Source organism: Salarias fasciatus, chromosome 14, assembly GCF_902148845.1.
Source record: "Salarias fasciatus chromosome 14, fSalaFa1.1, whole genome shotgun sequence".
NCBI classification, from domain to species: domain Eukaryota; kingdom Metazoa; phylum Chordata; class Actinopteri; order Blenniiformes; family Blenniidae; genus Salarias; species Salarias fasciatus.
In genome coordinates, this window is record NC_043758.1 from 40,980,580 (window position 1) to 41,004,621 (window position 24,042).

At 43.6% G+C, this 24,042-nt stretch overlaps 1 protein-coding gene across 1 annotated transcript in view; it reads left to right on the forward strand.

Annotated features, from left to right (window-relative positions):
• Window positions 1–23,693, forward strand: part of LOC115400083 (seizure protein 6 homolog) — a gene marked incomplete at its 3' end in the record, with an annotated part of 93,589 nt that extends 69,896 nt beyond the window's left edge. The window contains exons 6-12 of the mRNA XM_030107733.1: window positions 5,714–5,908; window positions 10,704–10,842; window positions 16,694–16,890; window positions 19,218–19,412; window positions 20,348–20,539; window positions 22,135–22,274; window positions 23,487–23,693. Coding sequence (XP_029963593.1) covers window positions 5,714–5,908; window positions 10,704–10,842; window positions 16,694–16,890; window positions 19,218–19,412; window positions 20,348–20,539; window positions 22,135–22,274; window positions 23,487–23,693 — 1,265 coding nt within the window. The remainder of the gene's footprint in view (window positions 1–5,713; window positions 5,909–10,703; window positions 10,843–16,693; window positions 16,891–19,217; window positions 19,413–20,347; window positions 20,540–22,134; window positions 22,275–23,486) is intronic.
• Between the last annotated feature and the right edge of the window lie 349 nt (window positions 23,694–24,042).

Below are 24,042 nucleotides of genomic sequence, written 5' to 3' on the forward strand. Positions count from 1 at the left end.
AACAAAACTTAAAGATCAGTAGAAGTCATTTATGACCGTTTGAGCAAACAGTGGCAAGTATTTTGAAGATGTGTTAATAGAGCACTACGGAATGAAGTTAATGAAGTTATAGAACGAATAGATACAGGAAGATTGTTCCAGTCATTAGGGGCCCTAACACAGAATGTAGAATAATATAGTATAATATTTCAGGCCAGCAGGTTGTGAGGAGGACAAAAAGACGATTGCTTTGTTTTGATTAACACACAGCGGTCCTGTCAGTCACACAGACGGCGTGTGTGTGTGTGTGTGTGTGTGTGTGTGTGTGTGTGTGTGTGTGTGTGTGTGTGTGTGTGTGTGTGTGTGTGTTGTTTTGTTACTTGAACATAACACCAGGGCTTTATTTTAGCAGTGAAGTTATGTTGTGAAAATGTTTTACATATTGTGTGTGATCAGTACATACAGGTACAGGTCACCCAGGCTGTGAAATCTGTGGCAGTCGGGTTATGTTTGTAAAAAATAAATAAATAAATAAAATCAGGATTTAAATTTGTTGTTATGGTACTCAAATATCAGTACTCGTAATTGGTCAGTAAAAAGGTATCGGGACATCCCTGATATGAATAATAATGAATACACTCTATTTTAAAATCTGGTGTTTTCAACAAAAAAAGGGGTTTACAGCTGCATCCCAAAGCGACTCAGAAATTTCTGAAAAACATACCAGACAGCTGAAAGTTGTGTTCGCCTGCAGTTGGACACACAGACAAATGTCATGTAAATCAGTTCAGCCTCTGTTCAATCTGTATGCACTCTCTCAAAACGCTCCTGTCCAGCTGCAACCCTGTCTCCACAAAATTACATTCTGAGAAAACTAAACTGCATTCTCAAATACGTTTCAGAGGAACCTATTCTGTCCCTTATTATGTTCGTCTTCAACGTATCTTTTTTTATTTTTTCATTACGCTATTGGTCTGAAACGGACTTTTTTCCTTCTTTTTCTTCATGATGTTGGTGGTTAAAAATGAGCCTGTATATTTACCTGGGATGCATTTTACTCTCGAAAAGACATTAAGTTTATTTACTCTTTTTTAGTGATTTTTGAAGGTTCCATGCAGTCTTTTTCAACTTATTCTTGCCGTTAATGATATGCACGCACACCTGGCTCTCACATTGTGTAGTGACAAGCGCTGCTTTGGAGCTAATAATGACCTCCTGATGTGTTTCTAACATACCTGTTTGTGGGGTTCTTTAAGAGCAGCTCCAACACGATCTGCCACCAGAGAAGACAGCTGGAGCTTCTCCCACGCTGCACTGCGGGTCTTGATCACCATGGAAACCAAGATGCCGTTCTGCGATCATCTGGAAGTGATTACAACATTATCGTTCTTCACTGTTGTTTATTTCTGATAAAATAAACGTGTATTTCCCCTCACAGCGGTCTGCATGCTCCTCATTACTTCCACCTTACGACAAGTCCCAATATGAAACGACCACATTGCTCATTTATGATCCAAATACTAATTTATGATCCAAGTTATGACCAAAATCTATATTTTAAAATCAAGTATCTCCTATTGGTCATGTAAATATTATCACGGAGAATCACAGACTGAAGGAGTGTTTTTTTTTTCTTTTTTTTTTTTTTTAACAGAGGGCTTTGCTCCGAAAAGTTTGAGCACAAATACAATTCTCTGCATTAAATAATGACTTCAGGTAGACTTTCAAAACATAACAAAATCACTAAAATAGGTTCTGAAACAGATCAGAAGCCACAATATTTAAAAAAGACTATCGAACAGGGAAGTCTCTAAATTATAATTTACACAATGCTTCTCAAGCAATAAATGTACATTTTATCTTCATATTTTCCACTCGGTTTATGGATGTGATCTGAAGTTTTTTATTTCAACGCGCAATCTGTCTGTTTTGTCTTCTAAAATGCCGCCCCGCTGGTTGCTAGGCTGTTGCTACGGACTCTGAACTCTGACCCGGAAGTACGTCACGGACTGATTTTTTTTTTTTTTTTTTTTAAATGGAGCGAGTTTGTTTTTCTCTTAAACTAATTATATTTGTCTACAAATACGTGTCTGTTTATTATGTAACAAGTTCTGTTTAAATTTAAGAGTAATATTTATTTTGAATCAGATGTGTGTTTTCATCTTCATACATTTGCTGAAACAAGATTCTTTCAAATCAAGCAATCATTAAATCCATCACTCTGTCTGCATTTATGTGTTATAACATTAAGATCAAAAGTTTTTAACTGTTTTAATAGTATTCCAGTAGATTATGAAGAATTGACGTAACGACAACAAAGAAGAAAAGGGTGAAACATCTACTCATTTCTTTAAGATAGACAGAACTTTATTCATCCCTTTGGTGGGACCTGAGAATACAAGTCGATCTAAAAGCAGCACAACACCAGCGTCACACGCGTGTGCACAGAGAAGTAGCTCCATCCTGAAAAATGGACTTTTCTGAGCTGTTAACAGGGTCAGTGTGTGATTAGTTCACGGAAACTTCTTTTTGGTTGATGTTCTCTTCATTCATGCATATTTGAGTATTCTGTAAGAATAATTAGTTCAAGCTCTCGCTCCCTTCACACCACTGATGTGCAGCATGGTGGCGTACTTCAGCACGAAGGAGAACCTCTCAACACAGATGTGCTGCACTAGATCCACCAGACGGAGCTGCAGAGGCCTTCTCTCCAACTTCAGTGTAAAATACACACTGCAAGGCCTGTTTCTTTCTTTCTTCATGCTGTGAGAGCTGGATTATTGTCAGACAGTCCTTTAGAGGTGCCCCACAAGTTCATTAAACCCTCTGAGGCCTCGCTGAGACATGAAGCCTGTTCTGACCTTTGACCTCTGTTGCTCTATTGCACTTGACTTTTTTCATAAGCTCCTCCCAAACAGGAAGTAGCTTCAGGAAGGAGGCGGGGCTTCAAAATTCTGCATATGACTTTGGGGTAGAAGTGTGAACACATCCCACAAATCTCAGCTTATTTGGAGCAAATCTGACCAAATGATGGTGCTTAATTGTTTCTTTTAACTGGACACTGTGGCTAACACTTGAGGCTTTATCATCAGCTGATGATAAAGCCTCTCAGAGCCTTTGTAAGCAGTCTGGAGTCGGGATCAAATCAGAGGCCCGAGCGCTGTCTCAGACAAACCCCAACTCCAATAAGCAGCTCCTCAAACCCTGGCAAAGTGTTCTCCTAAACTCCCCTCCTACAATTTCAATTTTCTGGGTAGAAAGGAAACATTTTATATGAGAACCTGGATTTGATCCTCCAGACTGCTCACAAAGGCTCTGAGAGGGTAAAGGTCACAGACTCCGATTCCCCCAGTGTCATCTGCTGAAAAAGTTGCTTCCATTCAACTTAGGAAGCTGAAATGTTAGTATGTTGTTCTGTCTTCCCTCAGGATCACATCTGCGGTGGTTTAACTCCATCAAGTCCTTTCTGCTGCCCATACAGGGCGCCGCAGTGTCCAGTTAAAAGAATCAATAAAGCACCATCATTTGGTCAGATTTGCTCCAAATAAGCTGAGATTTGTGGGATGTGTTCACACCTCTGCCAGAAAGTCATATGTAGAATTTGGAAGCCCCACCTCCTTCCTGAAGCTACTTCCTGTTTGGGAGGAGCTTATGAAAAAAGTCCAACAGGTCACGATTAAATAGCTCCCAGAGGCCTCGCAGTTCAAGTTTTAGGTCTGTATCTGCTGTGGAGGTCAAATAAGAGCAATAGAGCAACAGAGGTCAAAGGTCAGAACAGGCTTCATGTCTCAGCGAGGCCTCAGAGGGTTTAATGACCTTGTGAGGCACCTCCAAAAGACTGTCTGACAATAATCCAGCTCTCACAGCATGAAGAAAGAAAGAAACAGGCCTTGCAGTGTGTATTTTACACTGAAGTTGGAGAGAAGGCCTCTGCAGCTCCGTCTGGTGGATCTAGTGCAGCACATCTGTGTTGAGAGGTTCTCCTTCGTGCTGAAGTACGCCACCATGCTGCACATCAGTGGTGTGAAGGGAGCGAGAGCTTGAACTAATTATTCTTACAGAATACTCAAATATGCATGAATGAAGAGAACATCAACCAAAAAGAAGTTTCCGTGAACTAATCACACACTGACCCTGTTAACAGCTCAGAAAAGTCCATTTTTCAGGATGGAGCTACTTCTCTGTGCACACGCGTGTGACGCTGGTGTTGTGCTGCTTTTAGATCGACTTGTATTCTCAGGTCCCACCAAAGGGATGAATAAAGTTCTGTCTATCTTAAAGAAATGAGTTGATTTGTCACCCTTTTCTTCTTTGTTGTCGTTACGTCAATTCTTCATAATCTACTGGAATACTATTAAAACAGTTAAAAACGTTTGATCTTAATGTTATAACACATAAATGCAGACAGAGTGATGGATTTAATGATTGCTTGATTTGAAAGAATCTTGTTTCAGCAAATGTATGAAGATGAAAACACACATCTGATTCAAAATAAATATTACTCTTAAATTTAAACAGAACTTGTTACATAATAAACAGACACGTATTTGTAGACAAATATAATTAGTTTAAGAGAAAAACAAACTCGCTCCATTTAAAAAAAAAAAAAAAAAAAATCAGTCCGTGACGTACTTCCGGGTCAGAGTTCAGAGTCCTTAGCAACAGCCTCACAACCACCCGGAAGGCATTTTAGAAGACAAAACAGACAGATTGCGCGTTGAAATAAAAAACTACAGATCACATCCATAAACCCAGTGGAAAATATGAAGATAAAATGTACATTTATTGCTTGAGAAGCATTGTGTAAATTATAATTTAGAGACTTCCCTGTTCGATAGTCTTTTTTAAATATTGTGGCTTCTGATCTGTTTCAGAAACTATTTTAGTGATTTTGTTATGTTTTGAAAGTCTACCTGAAGTCATTATTTAATGCAGAGAATTGTATTTGTGCTCTAACTTCTCGGAGCAACGCCCTCTGTAAAAAAAAAAAAAAAAGAAAAAAACACACTCCTTCAGGCTGTGATTCTGTGATTCTCTGTGATAATATTTACATGACCAATAGGAGATACTTGATTTTAAAATATAGATTAGCATGCAGACCGCTGTGAGGGTAAATACACGTTTATTTGATCAGAAATAAACAACAGTGAAGAACGATAATGTTGTAATCACTTCCAGATGATCGCAGAACGGCGTCTTGGTTTCCATGGTGATCAAGACCCGCAGTGCAGCGTGGGAGAAGCTCCAGCTGTCTTCTCTGGTGGCAGATCGTGTTGGAGCTGCTCTTAAAGAACCCCACAAACAGGTATGTTAGAAACACATCAGGAGGTCATTATTAGCTCCAAAGCAGCCCTTGTCACTACACAATGTGAGAGCGAGGTGTGCGTGCATATCATTAACGGCAAGAATAAGTTGAAAAAGACTGCATGGAACCTTCAAACATCACTAAAAAAGAGTAAATAAACATAATGTCTTTTCGAGAGTAAAATGCATCCCAGGTAAATATACAGGCTCATTTTTAACCACCAACATCATGAAGAAAAAGAAGGAAAAAAGTCCGTTTCAGACCAATAGCGTAATGAAAAAAAAGAGATATGTTGAAGATGAACATAATAAGGGACAGACTAGGTTCCTCTGAAACGTATTTGAGAATACAGTTTAGTTTTCTCAGAACGTAATTTTGTGGAGACAGGGTTGCAGCTGACACACTTCACCCAAACCTTTCTCCTCTCAGCTTTTTCAGCGGGCCACTGCTACGAGCCCTTTGTGAAATATGGAAACCTGAGCAGCAGTGACCACAGCTGGGCGGTCGGGGCGGTGGTGGGGTTCACCTGTAACCCTGGCTACACTCTGGAACAGGGCTCAGCCGCCATCGAGTGTGTGGATGGGAGGAATCCTGAGTGGAACGAGACGGAGCCGGCCTGTAGAGGTTGGTAGCCCGTCTGACAGACTGATTTATCTCGTTTACATGTGCTCTTTTAATATACCTCTTTTTTTGTGTTTTGGTATGTAACTGATAACCAGTAGTGGGGGTAGTGACTCAAAAAAAGTAATTACCTACTAGTTACTCATTACTTCTGTAAATTGTAATGCCATTACTAGTTATTGCATTTGAAATTGCATGTGTAATTTCACTACTTATTACTTTACTTGACCATTTCTGATTTCAACGCGTAGATATTTGCAAAAACATCAAAGTGGTATCATCGTTGATCCTGTCCACACAGTGCTCATTATATAATAAAGATCAATATCCCAGTCTGTTGAAGAAACAGGCACTCCAATCTCAGAGGGCAGAGGAAAAACTCTTCTAAAAACAAAACCATCTCTTCTTTACATTCATGTCACTGAAAATTTTAAATTATCAATAAGAAATATGAGAAAAGGGTGATGATTTTATCCTGGGGATGGGAATCGAGAACCGGTTCTTTCGTAGAACCGGTTCCTCGTGTCTCGATTCCAAGGAATTATTTGGCTGTCTCCTTAACGATTCCGCTTATCGCTTCCGCTGTGCGTGACCACGCACCATGGACTCCCAGCAGCCCCGGCGGCTGCGGTCCTCTCTGGCGCCGCTACAGAGCCGCGGCCCGAAGACTTTCAGCGAGGATCCTGTGTTTCCTCACTCCGGAGCCGCCGGTTCAGTCTAAACAGAAACAGGTCGGGTGCCAGATGGAAAGTCGATACGTGTTTCAAAATATGTGATTTCAAAATAAAATATGTATCGTGTTTTTGTCTTAGCATTTTTTTTTTTTTATTCTTCGGGTAGAATATATGACAAACAACGCGACCTAATCATTATCTGCATTAGAAGAATGAACAACGTTGTTCTTACTCACAGTAGGAAAGTCAAACGACAGCAAAAGTGCACAAAACAAAGCTCTGTGACCGGAGCGGCTGTGTTGCCAGTTTGGATGGATTTCTGCACAATCAAGCTTCTTCTGAACCCGAGGTGGGTTGATGGAATGGCTATGTGTTTGTGACATGTTTTCTTTAAATGCAAATCCGGTTTTTACGGTTTTAACATGCATTTTCTACAGAGATGGAGGTTTGGACTGTTTTCTATTGTTGGATGGTTTTAACATTATATTTGGGGCAGATCTGGCAACCTCCATCAGCTGACAGCAGACACACCCTGTGTGAGTGACAGAGCTGCAGAGCTGGACCAGACAGGGGCATCCAGTGGGAGGCGGTGGAATCTGGTTTTGAGCTTTCCAACCTGGCGTCAGGAAGAAGCTCCAGAGTTCGGCTGTTTTTCACACCAAAAGATGAAACTGGGGCGACTGCAGCTTGCAGAGTGTTCATGGCATGGATATTTTTTTCTTCTGTTCAGGGTGAAGATATTAAAGAGTTAACGCAAACACCCCATTTGTATTGTTTCATTTTTCACTCAATGAGAATCGATAAGAGAATTGATAAGGAATCATATCGATAAGCAGTATCGATAATGGAATCAGAATCGCTAAATTCTTAACAATTCCCATCCCTATTTTATCCCATAATATTAAAACAGAAATGCATTTGAAACCATAAAAAGGAAACAGGAAATGCAACCACTTAAATCCAGAGCAAAACAAATTGTCCCTATATAGCTGCCAGAGATGCTAACCTACCAAGACACAAGCTGGTAACGCTTCTGATGAATCAGGGAAACATGTACAGCATCTATAGATGGTATTCCGGAAGGAACGGACGAGAACCAGGATCTGATTGATGAGTGGGTACCTGTCTGGCTCCTCTGCTGTTGTTGCCAGGTCCTTTCTGGGTTCTGCTCAGGTGTTGTTCCATGTTCCTGTTCACCTTAGCTGCTGTGGTGCCAGACAGGAGCTTCCATGTAGCTGAGGCAGGTTCGAGGCCGGTAGCTGGACAGTCTTGTTCCCTTCTGGGGTCCTTCATGATGAGGACTGTGGACCTTGGGTTCCACTGTGGATGGTTCCCTTCTCTCAGCAGCTGGGTCATTTGGGCTGCCAGGCCTTCATGGAGAGCAGGGAGCTTCTTCAGCCTGTAGGTGTGGATCCTGTCCGGACCTGGAGCTGTCCAGGTCTTCTCTGGATGTCTGCTGCAGTGATGACTGCTGGTTCTTGTTCTGGAGGCTCAGTGTTCTGCTTGCAGGTCTGCTCGCCACGGTGCGTTAGTGTTGTGTTTCACCTCTTTCTCCCAGACACTCTTCCAGTACTGCTCAGTCTCTGCCCAGGGGGGGTCTGCTGTGGTCTGACTGCCATTGAGAGGATACCTTTGCTGGGTTGTTGGTTCATACTTCTGTTCAGTTCAGTGTCAGGAGGCTAGTTTCTTTTTGTGTTGTCGAGATTTTTGCCTCTTGCCTTCAGGCTCTGACTTCTGGCTACTCATTCTGGTCATCTTGTATCCAAGCATCTCCAGGATGACTGATGCCGTACTGCAGATCAGCTGGTTGGTCTCAGTGATGTTCTGGGTAGGGATTCTTACCAGTGCTTTGTTTACATCGTCCAGTAAAGATCTTTCTGGTACTTTTTCATTCAGCCTTGGCAAGCAGGAGGTACCGTATTGGCCCGAATATAAGACGATGTTTTTTTTCCAGAAATTGCATCCTCAAAAGTGGGGTCGTGTTATAATCGCGGACTTACAGTAGATGGTCGATACCCATCCACGCCGCTAGATGGAGCCAAAGTATCACTGAGCAGAGAGCGAGTGGAGCGATGAAATGAGATCAAATGATCTGATGAAAAATGGCGGATCATCTGGAACAAAGGGGCTGAACGCTGGACAACTGAGCAAACAACAGAGGAGAAGTTATGATACCAACTTTAAACTGATGGTGATCAACGCAGCAGAGTCATCAAACAACTGCCAAGCTGCAGGAGATCTGGTGGAGCAGAGCCTCGTTCTGATTGGAGAGCACAGAAAAAACACTACAGATGCTAACACTATGAGAAAAGCTTTCCGTGGTCCTGAGAGACGCTTCAGAGAGACTGATAGAAGGATGAGAGAATACGTCTCTGAAAGACGGACAGACGGAATGTCCACCACCAGAGCCTGATTCAGCTGAAAGACCTGGACAGTTATTTACATCATTTATGCAGTTTTGACCCCTTGAGGTTCTTATTTGTTGCTTATTGTTTCTTATTTTGAGAGCAAGAATATATTTTTTATTCAATACTGTAGTAGTATTTTGTTTAACTTTATATCTCGTGAAATGTTCTCTCAGTTGTGAGTTTTTGAGTTTATAATAATTGTACAATAAAAAGTTGTTTTATGAGCGACTTTATTGTCTTCAGCATTTTTTTTTTTCACAAAATGATCTTTGAAAAATAGGGGTCGTGTTATAATCGGAGTCGTCTTATATTCGGGCCAATACGGTATTTATGTTCCCCTGGACTTCATAATCTTCTCTTTCAGATCAGTTTTTCTCCCCCTGAGTGGTTCTTCATTTGGCTCTTGGAACTCAATCTCACTGTTTGCAGATATAATTAAATCACCCTCAGACCGACCTGGCGTTCTTGTCATAGCATATTTCTGACGTGGATGAGACAAACTGTGCCTCATCAATCTCCAACTGAGACTGTAGTTTTCTCCTTCAGAGATTGGAGAACTGAGTGAGTAGCTGTTTGTTACTCAGTATTGAGGTTGGTTTTCGAAGCAACCATTCATGTCACATTCTCTGCATGTACCTCCTTTCACTGGGTTTGCTCTGAGAGTAGCACTGCATCAATGCCATGTTTTCCGATTTCGTCCATACTCGTCTCTTTGTTCCAGAGCCAACCTTTCATCAGGGTGCCCTAGTTCCACAACACCTGACGCTGAAGCTTTTTAACCTGTATCACTCATTGCTGAGTTTAGGCGAGTGAAAACAGATCTTTTTTTAGATCATGTGGTCAATGAAGGTCGGAGCAAGATGAAATGATCATTTTTATTACCTTACAGCCATGATGCCAGCTGACTGTGCAGGCTGTAATGTGACTTAAACATTTACCCTGTAGCAAGAGGCTACAGTAACAGAGAAGTGCATTTCTATAGTCCATTAAAAAGATTTAGTTACAAATAAGGTAAGTGTAATTTGTTACTTTACTGTGTACTGCGTCCCAAAAATGTTTTTCAATAATGTAACGCGTTACTTTGATACTTTGTAACTCATTACCCCCAACACTGCTAATATGTTAATATAAGTTTTGAAAAAAAAACCCTAAATATTTGTAATGATTCAGAAATTGGAAAGTATATAAATGAGCTTGTATTTTATTTATGTTGAAAATAAGACTTTATACCTTTTAATAAAACAAAAGAAATCTTCCACTTTGAAATACAGAGTGTATATTACGGCTGTTAAGCAATCTTTATCAAGAGTGCTGTCAGCTCTCTGTGAGGTAAAACTATAAAGTGAGAGTGAAACAGCAGCAAACAGTTAAACTCTGCAAACCACGGCCCTACAAGAGTCTTTAAGAAAAGTTCTCAGCAGTTACAGAGAAATGTTATCAGTGATCATCTCCTGATGCCTCCAAAGAAACGACGACTCAACAGAAAGGAACCATTGTCACATCTTTAATCCTGTAACAGATTTAATCAATATGTCATTTGGACTATTTTTATTCAGAATAACACTTCAGGGTCATTGTAACTGCATCACATCTAAAAGCAAAATTGCTCCATCATCTATTAGTTCACAGTCATACTGTACATCTACTGTGTGTGTGTGTGTGTGTGTGTGTGTGTGTGTGTGTGTGTGTGTGTGTGTGTGTGTGTGTGTGTGTCAGCTGTATGCAGTGGTGAAATCACAGATTCAGCAGGGGTGCTGCTCTCTCCGAACTGGCCTGAGCCCTATGATAAAGGTCAGGACTGTATCTGGGGAATCCATGTTGATGAGGAGAAGAGGATCATGTTGGACATTCAAGTGTAAGTTTTGTCTTTCATATGAACATTCAATCTGCTCGCTCTCATCTCAGTGAAGCTGCAACACTACCAACCTCTTTTGTTACTTCTTTGAATAGATTTTTGTGAAAATAATTTAATTTAGTCTGAAAATACACTCACTGTACTCTAACTGTTGAAACATTGACAGGCTGCTAATGAAGTGGTGAATAAGATCAGTGAGTGACACACAAATGTTGAACAGATGCTGTGGAGGAAACTAATTGGATTTCATCCTGGTAGAGGTGTCCCCGACTAAGAATTTCCATAGTCGAATCTGATTCGTCCGATTCTGCCAATAGTCGACTGATAGTCGAATCTATCATCTTGTTTGGCGGAGCGAGGGGAGCGGGGGGAGCGGGGGGGGGGGGCGCTGCAGAGCGTGTCTACACGGGGAGTCCGAGCAGCGCAGCAGAATGCAGAGCAGTGCTCACACAGCACACGGAGCGTCGGGGCGCCTATGGACTCTATGCACAACTCAGCCACTTCCTGAACTTCAGGAGGCTCCTTGTTTCCTGTCTTTCATGATAGGGTGAACTGATTAATCCAGGTGTGTCTGACCTCAGTAAATGGCCAGACACACCTGCAGTAATCAGCCCGTCCTATCATGAAAGACAGGAAACAAGGAGCCTCCTGAAGTTCAGGAAGTGGCTGAGTTGTGCATAGAGTCCATACCCACAGCCGGCCCTGATTGCACGATTGCACTAATAATAATAAAAAATACAAATAATAATAATAATAAAAAAAAAAAAGCAGTACAGCCAGGTAAAACAACACTTATTTTTTTCCTACACACTGAAACACAGACTGGAACAAAGTGTCGGTGACTCTAAACATCAAACAAATGAAGTATAGTTCAAATGAGCAGAACCAAACCCTCTTCTAACAAACAGGCTAAAGCATGTTATTTATTTGTATCTATAATCTCTGCAGATAAGCTCACATTTTTTGGCTAAACAGTTTCTCACATTATCTGCTCAAATTAAATGAAAGGCTTAATTGCACTGTGTCGGTCCGTTTCGCAGCGCAACATCCATGCGAAAACAAACACTAAATTAAATAGAAGTAGCCTTTTAGATAAATAAAAATAATATTATAATAATAACCTAAAATATTACAATTAAACAAAATAAAAGTCAGCATTAAAAATGAGAATTGAGTAACAGAACCGTCTTTTAATAGCCCAGTTATCTGGTTACTGACCTGTTTAAGGCGGAAAGCCATGTTGTTGTGAAGTGATATGAAAGGACACAACTTGCATTTGACTTTTTTTGGATCATCTTTGACTTGGTCTGAAGTTCTGTTTTTTCCGACATTGTAAGACTTTTAAAGTTCAGCCAAATCACCATCGAGATGCTGCTCTGTGACGGAGCTCTGCAAATCGGATTGTGCCACTCACCATGGTGGTTGATTCACAAACACTAAATAGATAGAATATTGAATAAAACTACAACTTAAGTAAATTTTTCCGCAGTGTATTTGATAGGCTAACATGTATATCAAACAGGCTTTATATCATGTTTATTTGGGGAAAAAAACCAAGCAATTCTATGTAAAATCAGTCATTCAGCACCCCCATACAGCTGGAATGGAATGGTCCTCGTTTAATAATCACATTTTTTCGATGCTTCGACTGCGTGATTGGTAGTCGAATCAGGCCCCTTGGAACGAATCGTCGAATCGTCGACTATCTGAGGACAACCCTACATCCTGGTCATGGAACCCTGCACCAGCTCTAAACCCCCCATAGGCTGCTTGATGGTTCATGGGAATTCAGCCAACTGGTTCATGTGTTTTGTGGACTTGGAGAAGGCTTTGTCCGCATCCCTCATGGTATTTTGTGGGGGGAGTATGGAGTCCGGGGCCCCTTTTCAAGGGCCGTCCAGTCTCCACATGACTGAAGTAGGAGTCTGGTCCACATTGCCGGCAGTAAGTCGGGCCTGTTCCCAGTATGTGATGGACTCCAGGAGGCTGCCCTTTGTCACCGGTTCTGCTCGCAGTGTTTATGGACAGAGGGTGTAGGTGCTGCCAGGGACTGGAGGGGGTCCGGTTCGGGGGCCAAAGGATTTCATTCCTGCTTTTTGCAGATGATGTTGTCCTGTTGGCTTCATTAAACCTGGACCATCATCTGGGGCAGTTTGCAGCTGTGTGAAGTGATGGGGGTGAGGATCAGCACCTCCAAATCCGAGGTCATGGTCCTGGACCAGAAGAATGTGGTCTGCCCCCTCCAGGTCGGGGGAGAGACTCTGACCCAAGCAGAGGAGTTCAAGTATCTTGGGGGTTTGTTCACAAGTGGGGGAAAGATGGAAGTGAGACGGACAGACGAATCAGTGCAGCAATCCGCTCAGCACGAGGGAGCTGAGCCCAAAGGCAACGCTTTCCATTTACCGGTGTACGTCCCCACCCTCACCCACGGTCAGGAGCGTTGGGTCATGATTGAAAGGACAAGATCCAAGCGGCTGAAATGAGCTTCCTCCATAAGTTGGCTAGGCGCTCCCTGAGGAGCGATGGGGGAGGAGCTCAGTCACCAACGAGGAGCTCAGAGCAGAGCCACTACTCCACATGGAGAGAGGCCCGCTGAGGAGGCTCCAGCTTCTGTTCCAGATGCCTCCCGATCACGCCCTACAGGGAGGAGGCCCTGGGCGAGAGGCTGTCTCTCGGCTGGCCTGGGAACACCTCGGGATCCTCCAGGAAGAGCTGGAGGAAGAGTCTGGGGACAGGAGGTCTGGGCAATTCCTGTTTACACTGCTGTTGGAAAGAGTTTTGTTTTTCTGTGTTTGTCTCAGAAAAGTTAGACAGATAACATTGTCTGGATCACAACAGCTGTACACACAGGAGTTGCTAAGACTCTGTACCTTCTGGTGTATTTTTAGCATGCACGTGCACACACAGTGACGCTGAAGTAAATAATAATCGTAAGGAAATTTACTGAGTCTGTGTTGGTAAATTCACACTGAATCTTCCCTTGTTATTGGTTTTGATCCACTCATGTGTAGAAAAACCATTAGCTGTGGTGCACATGTGTCAGTACAACATGTTTGTAAAGTTTTGGTTTTCCCTGTTCAGCTAAGCGGAGGATGTGAAATGTTGTATTCTGGAAGCCAAATTTCAGTGAGCAGCAAAGTCAAACCAAACCTGTTTTCACTTGTCATATAAACAGAACCTGAAATATCGCATTGGCCCAAATATAGGACAACTCTGATAATAACACGACCCCTTTTTTCAAATATCATTTTGTGAAAATAAAGATGTGTTGAAGACAATAAGGTTACTCATAAAAGAACTTTTTATTGTACAGTTATTCTAAACTCAAAACTCACAACAGATAACATTTCATGTGATTTAAGATCAAAACATATTACTGCAGCATTAAATAAAAAATATGTTCTATTTCTCAAAATAGGCAACAATTAAGTAGCCTCAAAGGTTCAATAACTACATTAATGATGTAAATAACTTTATATCCATCATTCATAAACATTCATAAAGGTCTATTCAACCTCATGAGCATTAATAAATCAGTCTAATACATCTTGGCCACTTGGCAGTGGTTTGTTGACTCTGCTGCGTTGAACCATCAGTTTAAAGTTGGCATCAAAACTTCTCCTCTGTTGTTTGCTCACTTGTTTAGCGTTTCAGCTTCATTCCAAAGGGTATATTTCAGACATAGTTGAAAATTGTGATTATTTGTGATTAATCACGATTAATTAATTTGTAAGCTGTGATTAATCTGATTAAAAAATGTTATCATTTGACAGCCCTAATTTTATTACATTAGTTTATTTATTTTTTACACCATTTTATGTTATTATTTAGTTGTAAACTGACAGCAGCCTGCAGTAATTCTCTACCTGGAGGTGACGCGTGAGCGCTTCCTGCTCCACTGCAGGTTCTGCTGGACTGTACAGCAGCTGGAGGTCGGTCGGGCATTTTTGGGGTGGCAGGATTACATTTTTTTCGCTGTTTGGCCCGTGGCTGTTCTGACTCTGATTCAGAACATTCCTCCTCTTCACTCCAGTCCAGATCGCTGATGTCCGACACGTCTCCACTTCTTCCACCTTATATCTCTTATGCCTCTTTTTATTGTCTTTCTTTTGGGATTTGGTTGATATTTTTGGCCGTCTGTCTGATTGTCTGCTGTCAGAGCTAGCTCCCTGTTCAGATGCGGCATATGAACCAAAACAAATCAATCGCAGAAAAAAAAGCCCCGCGAAGTGCGTCTTTTTTTATCAGCTTTTGGAGGTATAAATGCTTTGTAATATTATGTGTGTCATTGTTAGGACCTTTTGTTTTCTTCAGAAACCTTATTTGATTCAGAAAAACATACAAGACACATATTTAGGAAAAGTGAAAGCATTAGGACAGGGGAATTATTTTAACAGATTTATTTGAATTATAAAAACCCAAACGGTCTGTCAGAGCGTCTTGGCTGTTCTGGTGTCAACAACTGTGAAAAAATAAGTATTACTTCAACCTTTTTCATGTATCATTCCATTCCACTGTTCCACCAACCCCGTGTCCGCTCGCAGAACACTTCCCACCGCTCCACCGATGTTTCTGCAACGTTTAATCGCCGCCCGGGCAACGCAGCGAAGCAGCGGTGGTCCAGCGTTCAAGACTGCGTTGGCCTGGCGGACCCGAGCGTCCACGAACTTGCTCTGGCAAACTTGGACTGGGCGTTGGTGGAGCGGGGGTGAACGTTGCTGGGCGGACAATTCCCCTCTCCTCACCGCTCGGAATATTTTGTGCAGCTCAAAGCTTTCACAGCAGTAGGAGGGCCTCTCCAGTAACATCAGCGGTGGCCGAGCGTACACGGCGTAGCTTTAACGGAGGCCAACTTCTGTGAAACGGTGGTGAGCGGTGGTGAACGGTTACGAGCGGTGATGAATTTTTTTCACTGCTCCAGGAACGCTCCAGCACAGTTCGGGCAGTGTGACCCAGCCTTAATTCCTTTCCCACTGCCTGCAGACCCGGGTCTAATCGCCTGCGGGTGAGCTGCATGGCTGAGTTTTCCCACGCTGATGATGTCATCAATGTGGGACAGAGCAAAGTGAAAGTAAACAATGCACAAGAGCTCAGTCCCCTTTACCTGTAGACCAATCTCCTCTTCCCCACAGATCAGGAGAAGCTCTCTGGTCTCGCTGTCCTGCCGCTGCTGGGTCATCTTGAAGGAAATCTCACACTGTCTAAAAACAACATCAAGCACGCTAACGTAGCCACGCTACGGTCACATCATCACGTAAATTACCGCGTCGACAAGGGTCTGGCTTTCACACTAAAAGCCGATCGGAGCCGAGCCGATTAAAACCCGGGTTGGTTGCAGCGTCGATCAACCCGGGTCACTTTCCCACTGCCACGAGGAGCCGATTATTAGCCGGTTTAAATGGGTTTTGCAGCCAGTGGGAAAGGGGTATCAGACTCTTCCTGGTCACTGGTATTTTGGCTCCATCTAGCGGCGTGGATGTGTAACAATAATCTCGTCCTACCCCATTTTTGACAATACAATTTCTGAGAAAAAAATGTTGTCTTATACTGGGGCCAGTACGGTAATTCATGATAATTTTCTTAACATTGTAGTAATTCTAACCCTTTATTTACATGAATGTAAATGAGCATCAGGTTCGATATAATTGCTGAAGAACCAAAATAATGCTTTAAACAGTTAATAAAGATCAAATCAAAATTAAGGATAATTGTGTCTACTTCCAAAATGTCAGGTGTCAGTTACAGGCTGGGTGGATGTTTGTGGTCTGTCAAGGTTAATGTAGGTCTCTGTCTATTTCTCTATATTTAAATAGATATTAATTTTGGCATTATTCTTGTGTGTCCATTTCAGTCTGAACATCGGGAAGAATGACTTGTTGAGCTTTTATGATGGAGACGACCTTGCAGCCAAATTGCTGGCTCAGTATGGAGGCCCGAAGCCTCGCTTTAAGCTCTACACCTCCACGGCAGATGTAACAATCCAGTTTCAGTCCGACCCAGCCACAAGCGTCCACGGTTTTCGGAATGGCTTCGTAATCCACTTCTTCGGTAAGTCCTGTGCATATTGATTCTCCCATGAAAGCTGCTCTCAATTTCTATTAATTTGAATTCCAGACTTTGTTGAGGGTTGTATAGAGGGGCAGTTGGTTCTCAAACAACAGTTGTTGGTTTCTTTCCGTTTCGACTTTCTATGCTCTTCTTCAGACATCAAGAGATATGCTTGTCCATTTGTTGGTGACGCAAAACAACTCCTGTCATATTAACAAACGCCGCCATGCAAAACAAACGCTGCCACACCCACAAACAGTGGCATGCGAACAAATGCTGCCATACAAACTGGCACTGTCTCACCAAATAAGACTGCAACACAAAAGAAACACTGACATGACAACAACTGCTTCCATACAAAGCACAGGCTGCAACAACAAAACCACTGCTACGTCAATGAACGCTGCCACGCCAACTAACAAGGCAACGCCGACAAACACTGCATGAAAACATGAGCCTCAGTGGTCCTTCATTCATGCCTCAAATTACAACCATGGGATGAGTTTTAACATCAAGCGCCTCCTAGTGGCCATGTAAATAATGTCATGGACTGACGAATGTTTTTTTTTCTTCTTCTTTTTTGGCAGAGCAACTTGCACTTAAGATTTACATTTGACCACAAATATGATTCTGCATGGAATAATGTTTTATTTTCAATATAAAACAAAATCGTTGAAATAGTTTCTGAAACAGAACAAACCATGAACCACAATCAATCAATCAATTCAATCAATGTATTTTTGTATCGCCCAGTATCACAACAGTTGCCTCAGAGGGCTTCAAGATCAACAATGAAAACCATAGAATGGAGAAATCTCTGTTGTATTTTGCACAGTGCTTCACTAGAGACAACTCTTTGTCTTCATAGTATCCACTCGGTTCAAGAATGTGATCTGCAGGTTTTTTTTTGTTTGTTTCGGCAGCATTCTAACAGCTTTTCCTGCAGAGCAGTCGCTGTGCTGGTTGCTATCCTGGCTGCTAAGAAATCAGAACCGCGACCTGGAAGGAAGTTGATGTGTGTCACAGACTGAATTTTTTTTCAAGGACAGAGTTTTTGCACTTTAACTAATAATATTAAAATTTCCACTAACACTCTTCTGTGCATTAAAAGTGCATTAAAGCTAGGGTTGGCAATCTTGGAAATCTAGCGTGTAGCACGAATCTAGCATCTCCCCAAGACTCCGCCCAGCTCCCACCCCATTGGAGGAGCTCCCGTTGGGAGCGGACACGCGGAGACGTTCGTGGCGCTTCCGCGTCCAGTGCGTTCCTGGCGTAACCTGTCCTCAGCGCTTCGTTTCTTTGTTTTTCTTTATTTGCACAATGCCAAGTATGGCGCACTCACCGGTAAGTAAAGCCCCAAACATTCTTCTCCGCCGTTCTGCAACGACGCTCCGTCCTTCTACGCCGCACTGAACCAGGGTCAGTGCACGCCATTGACATGTACGCGCAGGGGGCAGGTCGAACGGCGAAGGGATTTGATTGGTTTAAAAAAAGGTGTCCCGTCAAGACGATTGGTTGCTGTTTTTCCCGTTTTACTCCTGCTGTAGATAGCGGATATTTTCCAAACTACTTTAAAAACACGTTATGAATCGCTTACCATCGGGTCATAAAGATCATTTTAACCAGTATTTAAAAAAATGTATCTCATTCAGATCGCCAACCCGAGCTTTAAGGAGTTTGCATGTTTCATGTGAAACAGCGCCCCCTGCAGGCCTTGGGCGTAACTGCAGCTTAGTGAAACACTCGTGCCTGTGGCTTGCATCTATGTACGTGCACGGAAGAGGGGAACTCCTTCCTCGCTCTTCTAGTAGCGCTCGAGTAAAATGTAAGTTTCTTCTGCCTGGTGAGTCTGTGTGGAGCTGCAGTGCTAGAAGCCGGTCTGTTCTTCCTTTCTGGAAGATCCTGCTCAATACTGCTCAGTTGTTGCTCACTAAGCATCTGGCGGAGTAATGGCGGACAAAATGAAACCTAAGGAAATCAGGCCAGCAGGAGGCGCGTTACGTCACGTCCTCTCAAATTCTCCCCAAAAAAGCTCTGGAGCCGGACCGGCACTGTGACTTTCAAGTGACAATTTAGCGCTGTTAGCGGTGCGAGCAATGAATATGTCAGGGCACATTGTACACAGCATTAAATATTTGTAACATATTTATGGTGGAAAATAAGTATTTTTAAAGAAAACTACTTAATGTACCTTTAAATAATTTCTGCTTTGATTTTCCAATTAATAATAATTTATTATTGAAAGTTCTTCATTAACGCCCATAGCGCCTCGAGGAGAGGACAGGCTCCAGGTGACGCTCTGGTCTCTTTGTGTTCATCCCTTGCAGAAGTAGCACGGAACGATACCTGTCCTGAACTCCCTGAGATCTCCAACGGCTGGAAGAGTGCGTCTCACCCTGAGCTGGTGCAGGGCACGGTGGTGACCTACCAGTGTTACCCCGGGTACCAGGTGGCCGGTGCCGAGCTGCTCATGTGCCAGTGGGACCTCACCTGGAGCGGCGACATGCCGAGCTGCGAGAGAGGTACCAGAGCGACTGCGAGTATCACACAGTGAAGACGAGGAGGCTGAGGCCAGGCGACGTTCACCAGACCGTCAGAAAACTTTCTCCATTCAGCGCTTGTGCAGTGTGTCCCTGTGGCACTGAGATATATTGATGTCAAACACACACTTCTGGTTTAGACAGTTCCTTTAGTGACCAAGGAGACATTTATTTAACATCAGATTTAGATCAGATCCCAAATATTTCATAAACTCGTTCTGAGAACACTTTCATTGGACTCGCTCAGTCTGGACAGGTTTCCTGCCCTGCAGTTTTAACTCAGGGCTTTTAACACTTCTATTCTCACGTTGATGTCGTACATCCTCAGCTGGTGGATGATCCTTATGACCCACTGACAAAACGTAATGATACACTATCTCACAGTATTTTAATGCTTTCATTTTTTACTTACAGATTATAAAATCAAATCAAATCTGAAACTGAGACGCTTCATGTCACACTTCACTTCGTGGCTGAGTCTGTAGCTGCTGAGTGCAGTGACAAAACAGATTAGTCAAGAAAATTAGCCTTCGTCAGGTTTTATGGTTTGAGCCTTAACTTCAAACACATCATCTCATTCATGTTCTCCAGAGATGGAGGGAACTGATTGATCAAACTTTATTTATCTTTATATGTTTTTACATTCATTTTCTAACAGATTTTCCTTCCAAATGGCTGAAGTGTTTTCACTTAAACAAAAAACGATCACGTTTCATGAATCCAGTTATGTGTAACAAACCTTAAACTTTCCCTTGTTTCGTCTTCATGGTAAAAGTTAATCTCACTTTCCTTCATAAATTCCTCAGTAAAACTTGTGCTTCTTGATTTGAGGTTCAAAGGAAGACAGAGCCGTGGGAACGATGTCTTGGCTGATGTTTAGTCACTGTGTTTAATGAACCTTTGTTTTGTGTGAGCAGTGGTGAACTGTGGTGACCCTGGACAGGTGGAGAACAGCAGGCGGGTGTTGTCAAGTCCTCATTTTGTTGTGGGTTCAACTATCCAGTACATCTGCAACAAGGGTTTCACCCTGTCGGGAAACAGTCTGCTGACCTGCTTCAGGCGAGGGTCCTCAGGCCCCCGCTGGAACCAGAGGCTGCCCAGCTGCCTGCGTATGTGCCAAGTCTTCCCTCATTCAGACGTTATGTACTGATTAGCTGATGGACGAAAATGTTAGTTCCTTCACAACGTGGAAGTTGCTGTCTTTGTAAGCACGGGTGTCTTCGCCTGGTTTTATACTACTTAATCATTATAATGAAGAGTTTTTCCATGAGTGGTGAATCAGACATTACCCATAGTTCTAATTCTTTGGTCAAAACTTTAAAAGAAATTCAGATGGAGAAAGATTACTGCGGTTCAACTTTGCACACTGTTGACACTCCATATTCCATACAGCTTCGTCCTGCCCAGGACGGCAGAGCCGATCCCAGCTCGCTGTCCCGCATGGAGATGAGCAGAGGCCTGTCCTACCAAGCTGAATTCTCTGACCTGGGTGATCGCTCTGTTTTCTGGGTTGGCTCACCCAGACAGGTGCAACCCTAGATGAGCGGGAGCAAAACAGGATATCAACTCAGCAATTCAACCAAGGCTTTTCCAATCTTGATCAGTTGACAATCATATAAAAGGGGAGGGGTTTGTAGCGTCTGACCAATCACAAACCCTGCAAAGCAGCTTTTCGTGAAGGAGCAGAAAACATTTTCTAAAAATATGAAGAATTCAAACTCTCCATCCTGGACCAGAGCAGCACTAATGCTGTAGGAAGGAATGCTGGCAGGAAATTACCAATAATGCTGTTGACGATGATTGCTGTTAATGGCTAACTTACATTAAAACTAACAGAAAACATGCAGTATTATTTCATGGGACAACACAAATGGGACTTCATCTCTCATTTTATCTTTATTCCAGCTCACATGTTTGGGGCAGAACTTCCTCAGTGTTCTTCCCTTTAGTTTAGATGTTTCATTCAGTTCTTTGGAGGTTCAGTTTCCCCTGTTAGAACCGTTTCTATACAGTGAAGAATATTAATTCCTGGTGGCTCTAGTAGTTGTGGTTCCGTAAATTCATGTTTCTGCAGTTCTGCCATGTGTGACCATTAGTATGAAGCTCAAATTTCAAATGTGATCCTCGTGGAGGTAAACGGAATGAGGAACAAGTTTTTCACTCGTTCTCAATTCGGTTTAGCTCCAGAAGAAAAACCTCCTTCAGAGCTCAGTGACGAGGATTTTTTTTATTGTTACGTCAAAGGATCGAATCTCTCCTAAAAACGCTTCCTCTCCTCTTCTCCTCTCACCACCCACCGACCGGGATCTTCTAAGAACAGGCAGGGCGTTTTCAAGAGATTTGATTGGTCAGGCGGTGCAGCTGTGTCACGGGCTGATCTCTGATCCAGAACGTAACCTGCTCCGGAGCTGGTTTAGTTTAAGTTACTGTTGTGTTTTACTCTGGTCAAAAAATGAACCGGCATTGCAGTCTGGAACCCACAGCTCCATAACACAGGCCTCAGGTACCAGGGCAGCCACGGAGCAGCGGTCATACACACCCACATTCACACCGTTAGACACACATTAACACACATATTGGAATAATAGCAATTTGCGATGTGCTCCTTACCCACACTGTCTTCATGTGATCTTTGTCATTACCAACAGCAGAGAGCTTTGAAGCCTGTAGACACCCAGGTACCCCCCCCTTACGGAACACCCAGCTCCCACAAACAGCACTTCCAGGCTGGAGAGAGCCTGCGCTACTCCTGTTCCCCTGGCCATCGGCTGCTGGGTGACCCCAAGCTCTACTGTATCCCCGGACATCCATCCCAGTGGAGTGGACTTCCTCCAGTCTGCCAAGGTGAGGCCCTGCAGTCAACTTTAAAGTGTTAAACACAACAATTGGCAATGTTAATCAAACAGTATGACCGTCAACACAATACTGTAACATGTCATTAAAACGTTGAAGAAATCCTAAAGATCACAAGTGAATGCCGATTTCCGGATCACATTGAGACGCCCAATAGAGATTCTGAACACATCGTTAATGATTCTCCCTGTTTCTTTGTAAAAAAATTAAAAAACCATCATTTGTGGGAGGGAGATGATGAGGTGCATGAGTGGTTCTGATGCTGTGGGAACGGGAGGGAGCAGCCACAGAGACTGAGACCTTCAGGAAGAACCTGGAGAACATGCTGCAGAGAGGAAGAAGCTGGGGACCTGTAGACACAGCGGGACTCCAGCTGAGGAGATGGAGGTTGAGCGCAGAGGGCGGAGTGTCTGGTGGCCTGCAGAGACACCAGCAGACACATTGAAGTGCTGTGGCGACTAATGAAGTGGTGGGAGGTAAAGCAGTGGCCCCCACGTGGGGCACAGAGGTGCAGTGGCCCGCAGAGCCATTTGGGGTGGCGGTCCAGGCGTTGGACAACATTTCCCAGGTGCACCGTTGTCACCAGTTTACGGTGAGCCAGCAGTAGCTGGAGTCACTCCTGCTGCAGAAGGGGAGACTGAACCAGCTGCTGGAGGATCGTTTCCCCCGGTGGGGGGCGAGCCAGCGTGCACGGAGATTCTCTGAGCCTCCAACAACTCCACTGCTGAAAGGCAGCTCCTGCGATGACCACCGATGTGACGCCGGCAGTGGAGGCGGCAGCCGGCCTCTCGGTGACTCTGATGCTCTTCATAAAGAATGTGCCACAATCAAAAGGTTTGACAGGGGTTGACCGCTCGTCACTGCAGCGCTGCCCTGGCCCGTGCAGTCAAGTTCAAAACAACATGAACTGTTTCGCCTGAAGAATGTAGAAGAATGTAAAGACTAGATTTTGGCTCCTCCCTGCAGTAGCCACTGAGTTACTGTTCAGGGTCTGTTCTCTCCTCCAGAGGACTGAAACCCGGTGAGGCTCTCCTCCTCACCTGCTCCCATGGACACGAGACCCTGAAGGCTGGATTCAAGTTACTTATCACGAATCACACCAGCTGAAGAGGGTCCCTCTGGCCTCCAGGGGTCTGAGCATACTACACATACACATCGCTTGTGATTTTTCCTCCCCTTTCGCTTGTGGTGCTTCCTCCCCAGCCGCTAGCGATGCCTCCCCCCCGGCCGCCAGGCACGGCCAGCGACGGAGCTTCCTTCCATCTGGGCTTCTCTCCCGGACCCCTCCTGCTGATTTACCAACAGAGCCATGACACTGCCAGGGCCGGTCCGGGCTTCTCAGGCGCCCTAGACGAACCTGGGAGCGGGCCGGCGCAGAGCGATGCTCGCACGGAGCGTGGGGGCGCCCCTGTACCCCCCCCCCCCCGTACACAGCCGGCCGTCTAGTTCGCCCTGGACACTGCAGCCCGGCTGCTGTTGGCGAGCGAAGCCCTGAGCCCACGGCTGTATGAAAGAGGGACCTGGCTCCAAAATGAAGCAGCGCCGACGACAGCCAGGAAAAACAACGAGCTTGAAGTCGGTTAAATTTCATGTTCAGGACACAACACCTCAAAAAAAAATGATCAGGTTTTGGGTAACACTACTCATCATATTTACTGCTAAAACTACATCAATCCAAAAGTTTACTGACAGAAAAAAACTGGAAAACATAATCCTTTGATGGTCTTTTAGAAGAGTGAATCCAGGAACTAGTCATGGT